General features: G+C 44.6%; 1 protein-coding gene across 1 annotated transcript in view; it reads left to right on the top strand.

The window, feature by feature from the left end:
• The window catches only part of LOC138359051 (clumping factor A-like), an 18,228-nt gene extending 12,846 nt beyond the window's left edge, over window positions 1-5,382 (top strand). The window contains exons 3-4 of the mRNA XM_069317745.1: window positions 4,523-4,907; window positions 4,955-5,382. Coding sequence (XP_069173846.1) covers window positions 4,523-4,907; window positions 4,955-5,382 — 813 coding nt within the window. The remainder of the gene's footprint in view (window positions 1-4,522; window positions 4,908-4,954) is intronic.
• Window positions 5,383-5,582: the final 200 nt, after the last annotated feature.

Raw genomic sequence — 5,582 nt, 5'->3', positions numbered from 1 at the left:
TGAGGAGAGAACTGGCACTGTAGGAGGAGAAGGAAGAGTCCATGTTAAAGTGAGAGACAGCAGGACTGGAGGTGCTACACTCACACAAGGGTGAGGAGGCGTCGAGGAGGACCTTCAGCCTCACGAGTGGCTAACTTGAGGAATGGTTTACTAGGAGATGTGTTGAGGCAGCTTCAATAGGTCACTTGACACCATTTGGAGTACCAGGAATACCAGTTAATGCGTTAATTAACCAGAAGTTAAGGAAGTGCGGCTAAACTTTAAGCTTAATTCTGCTAGCACATTTAGTAATACACCATAGTGATTGCACACGCACGCACACACACACACACACACACACCTGTCACAGAGCCACAGACATTAGAAAGAACTTTTTCAGTGTCAGAGTAGTTAGTAAATGGAATGCATTAGGAAGTGATGTGGTGGAGGCTGACTCCATACACAGTTTCAAATGTAGATATGATAGAGCCCAGTAGGCTCAGGAATCTGTACACCAGTTGATTGACAGTTGAGAGGCGGGACCAAAGAGCCAAAGCTCAACCCCCGCAAACACAACTAGGTGAGTACACCCACACACAGACAGACAGACAGACACAGACAGACAGACACAGACAGACAGACAGACAGACAGACAGACAGACAGACAGACAGACAGACAGACAGACAGACAGACAGACAGACAGACACACACACACACACACACACCCAGGGTCCACTCACTTTGACCATTACAGAACTTGACAATTAAGACAATGTTCCTTTAAAGAACCCCGTCAATTACCGCCAGTATCATGTGACCAATTTACATCTGCCGGAACGAGCCAATTAGAAATGGTGGAGGCGCTAGTGGTGGAGGTGGTGGTTGTGGTGGTAGAGGCGCCGCTGGAGGTGGTGGTAGAGGCGCCGCTGGTGGTGGTGGTAGAGGTAGTGAAGTAGACAGGTCAGCGGCCAAACTACCCAACAGTATTAACCCACAACAGAAGATGATCTACCATGGGAGACAGAAGACAACAGTTGGTAGACGAAGTGACAACACTACACCGACCCCAGACACCTGCTGTTGGTCCTGTGGCGACTTCGAAGAGCTCTCTCGCGCGCGCGAGTGCCTGCGTTATGTGGTATGGAAGGGAGGGGGAAGGGGGGGTGCGTGTGTGCTGGGGAGGAGGAGGGGGGGAGCAGCATCTATTATGCAGGACCCAAGGAGACGGTCACAGTAGTGGGCGACGTCCTTAATGATGTTGCATGCAACATATGTAAGTAGGAGGGACAGAGGGGAAGGTGGAGATGAAGGGGGATGGAGTAAGTGGGGGAGGGGATGGAGTGAGAGGGAAGGGGGGGGGGATGAGGAGAATGACTGAGGGAAAACGATAAAACGATTTAGTATCTATTCTAGATACTAAATATTCTATATTATATATATATATATATATATATATATATATATATATATATATATATATATATATATATATATATATATATATATATATATATATATAACTGAAAACTCACACCCCAGAAGTGACTCGAACCCATACTCCCAGGAGCAACGCAACTGGTATGTACGAGACGCCTTAATCCACTTGACCATCACGACCGGACATAATGAGGTGATAGCCGAGGCTATTTGAACCACCCCACCGCCGGCACTCGGATAGTAATCTTGGGCATAGCATTTTACCAAATCACCTCATTCTTTGGGGCACACGTGAGAAACACAAATGCGAACAAGCCTGAATGGTCTGTAGGACAATATGCAACTGAAAACTCACACCCCAGAAGTTGCATATTGTCCTGGGGACCATTCAGGCTTGTTCGCATTTGTGTTCCTCACGTGTGCCCCAAAGAATGAGGTGATTTCGTAAAATGCTATGCCCAAGATTACTATCCGAGTGCCGGCGGTGGGGTGGTTCAAATAGCCTCGGCTATCACCTCATTATGTCCGGTCGTGATGGTCAAGTGGATTAAGGCGTCTTGTACATACCAGTTGCGTTGCTCCTGGGAGTATGGGTTCGAGTCACTTCTGGGGTGTGAGTTTTCAGTTGCATATTGTCCTGGGGACCATTCAGGCTTGTTCTCTCTATATATATATTATATATATATATATATATATATATATATATATATATATATATATATATATATATATATATATTCCTGTATTTCTGAGAATGCTCTTCCATTTCTTGCTTCCCCCGTCACCCTCCCTTTCTCTGTCGCCTCTACTTATCTCCGTATTCTTCCTTCCCTTTGCACAAACACTCCTCGATTGTCAGAAAGGACAGACTAACTGCATATTCTTAGACCGTCCCAAAGCATGTGATACTGTCCCACACAAGACACCCTATTCAGACTACGGAAGCAGGCTGGTGCATTTAGCAAAGTCCTAAAATGAGAGACAATTTGGGTAGAAGCAAACAAAAGGGTTAGAAAAAGGATTACTTTCTCTTTTCAGATATAAAAAAGAGAAGAGAGTTTACAGGTGGAATACCATAAGGGTTGAGACCGAGACCCATCCTATTGCTTAGAGGGCAATAGTCCTATTTCCTATTTCTGGTACACGTCAAAATAGATGACCAGAGGGACATTACAAGCGGCGTCCCCTAGTGGCTCTCGAACAAGGGCCATTACTATTCCTAACTTAGGTCAGGGACTAAGTTAGGAATAGTTAGGAATTTCCAAAAGACTGACTCCATTTTAATGTTTCCCCTACGATGGGAAAACTGATGAGGGTATTAAATGTGAAAGACTTAAGACAGAACATGATGACCTGGACAAATGATGGAAGATTAAGATATGATGACCTGAACAAAATGATGGAAGATTAAGATATGATGACCTGGACAAATGATGGAAGACTAAGATATGATGACCTGGACAAATGACGGAAGATTAAGATATGATGACCTGGACAAATGATGGAAGATTAAGATATAATGACCTGGACAAATGATGGAAGATTAAGATATGATGACCTGGACAAAATTCAAGAATGGTAAAAAACTTGACTCCTCAAGAGAAAATAAAAGTGCTTAAGGGTGATACATCATCTTTCATCTGGGTAATGGTTTATGCTTGAACTGCTGAGGGAGCTGTTGCTAGGGCAGCTGAGGGAGAGCTGTTGCTAGGACAGCTGAGGGGGAGGTGTTGCTAGGGCAGCTGAGGGAGGTGTTGCTAGGACAGCTGAGGGAGCTGTTGCTAGGGCAGCTGAGGGAGCTGTTGCTAGGGCAGCTGAGGGAGCTGTTGCTAGGGCAGCTGAGGGAGAGCTGTTGCTAGGACAGCTGAGGGGGAGGTGTTGCTAGGGCAGCTGAGGGAGGTGTTGCTAGGACAGCTGAGGGAGGTGTTGCTAGGACAGCTGAGGGGGAGGTGTTGCTAGGGCAGCTGAGGGAGCTGTTGCTAGGACAGCTGAGGGAGCTGTTGCTAGGACAGCTGAGGGAGCTGTTGCTAGGACAGCTGAGGGAGCTGTTGCTAGGACAGCTGAGGGAGCTGTTGCTAGGACAGCTGAGGGAGCTGTTGCTAGGACAGCTGAGGGAGCTGTTGCTAGGACAGCTGAAGGAGCTGTTGCTAGGACAGCTGAGGGAGGTGTTGCTAGGACAGCTGAGGGAGGTGTTGCTAGGACAGCTGAGGGAGCTGTTGCTAGGACAGCTGAGGGAGCTGTTGCTAGGACAGCTGAAGGAGCTGTTGCTAGGACAGCTGAGGGAGGTGTTGCTAGGACAGCTGAGGGAGGTGTTGCTAGGACAGCTGAGGGAAGTGTTGCTAGGACAGCTGATGGAGGTGTTGCTAGGACAGCTGAGGGAGGTGTTGCTAGGACAGCTGAGGGAGGTGTTGCTAGGACAGCTGAGGGAGGTGTTGCTAGGACAGCTGAGGGAGCTGCTAGGACAGCTGAGGGAGCTGCTAGGACAGCTGAGGGAGCTGCTAGGACAGCTGAGGGAGCTGCTAGGACAGCTGAGGGAGCTGCTAGGACAGCTGAGGGAGCTGCTAGGACAGCTGAGGGAGCTGCTAGGACAGCTGAGGGAGCTGCTAGGACAGCTGAGAGGACGTCACTAGAAGCCCACCACAAATATCATCAACTGCATGTTGATTGCTGGTCAACATTAGAAGCGCCATTATGAAACTGAACAATGGAGTCGTTTAGGACTCGAACCAATTCCAGCCCCCACTTCACCAGCGCAGAGTCCATGCCTTCGTTAACAAAACGAAGCTGGAAAAAGTTCAGAGAAGTCATCAGAGTAGTGCCAACGCAGAGAGGGAATACTATACAAATTAATATATCACGTCACAGGAAGAGAGAAGAAAGAGGTCATGACCACAGCATACAAGATCCTAGTGGGGCAATAGAGTGTGCAGACACGGATACTTTGCCACGGGTGCTGCACGAACAAGTGGACACGGATGGCAATGAAGTACCCAAATGAGGCACAGATATATTATAAAGTATTTGTTGGTTATTAGTAAAGGAATATATGGAATGTGTAAAAAAAATTAAGAGTTTAATGGTGGAGGCAAATTCTATATCTTCAAGGTACACATAAGAGATCTAAATCAGCGTTCTAAATCAGATCTAAATCAGCGATCTAAATCAGATCTAAATCAGCGTTCTAAATCAGATCTAAATCAGCGTTCTAAATCAGATCTAAATCAGCGTTCTAAATCATATCTAAATCAGCGTTCTAAATCAGATCTAAATCAGCGTTCTAAATCAGATCTAAATCAGCGTTCTAAATCAGATCTAAATCAGCGTTCTAAATCAGATCTAAATCAGCGTTCTAAATCAGATCTAAATCAGCGTTCTAAATCAGATCTAAATCAGCGTTCTAAATCAGATCTAAATCAGCGTTCTAAATCAGATCTAAATCAGCGTTCTAAATCAGATCTAAATCAGCGTTCTAAATCAGATCTAAATCAGCGTTCTAAATCAGATCTAAATCAGATCTAAATCAGCGTTCTAAATCAGATCTAAATCAGCGTTCTAAATCAGATCTAAATCAGCGTTCTAAATCAGATCTAAATCAGCGTTCTAAATCAGATCTAAATCAGCGTTCTAAATCAGATCTAAATCAGCGTTCTAAATCAGATCTAAATCAGCGTTCTAAATCAGATCTAAATCAGCGTTCTAAATCAGATCTAAATCAGCGTTCTAAATCATATCTAAATCAGCGTTCTAAATCAGATCTAAATCAGCGTTCTAAATCAGATCTAAATCAGCGTTCTAAATCAGATCTAAATCAGCGTTCTAAATCAGATCTAAATCAGCGTTCTAAATCAGATCTAAATCAGCGTTCTAAATCATATCTAAATCAGCGTTCTAAATCAGATCTAAATCAGCGTTCTAAATCAGATCTAAATCAGCGTTCTAAATCAGATCTAAATCATCAGATGTAAATTAGCGCAGCGTTTCACCCGCCAGAAACGCTGCGCGTACTAGTGGCTTTACAAGATTGTAATTACCATATTATGTAGCCTCACAATCCCAATGTACCTTCTTGTATATGCATAAATAAATAAATAAATAAAATAAAAAATCAGCCCATCCTCCTGTTAGTACTTACAGTAACGATGAGGACCATAGTACATATATGACA

Source organism: Procambarus clarkii, chromosome 88 (assembly GCF_040958095.1).
Source record: "Procambarus clarkii isolate CNS0578487 chromosome 88, FALCON_Pclarkii_2.0, whole genome shotgun sequence".
In the NCBI taxonomy this organism is placed as follows: domain Eukaryota; kingdom Metazoa; phylum Arthropoda; class Malacostraca; order Decapoda; family Cambaridae; genus Procambarus; species Procambarus clarkii.
The sequence above is the reverse complement of the archived record's forward strand: the minus strand, read 5'-3'. Positions and strand labels throughout refer to the sequence as shown.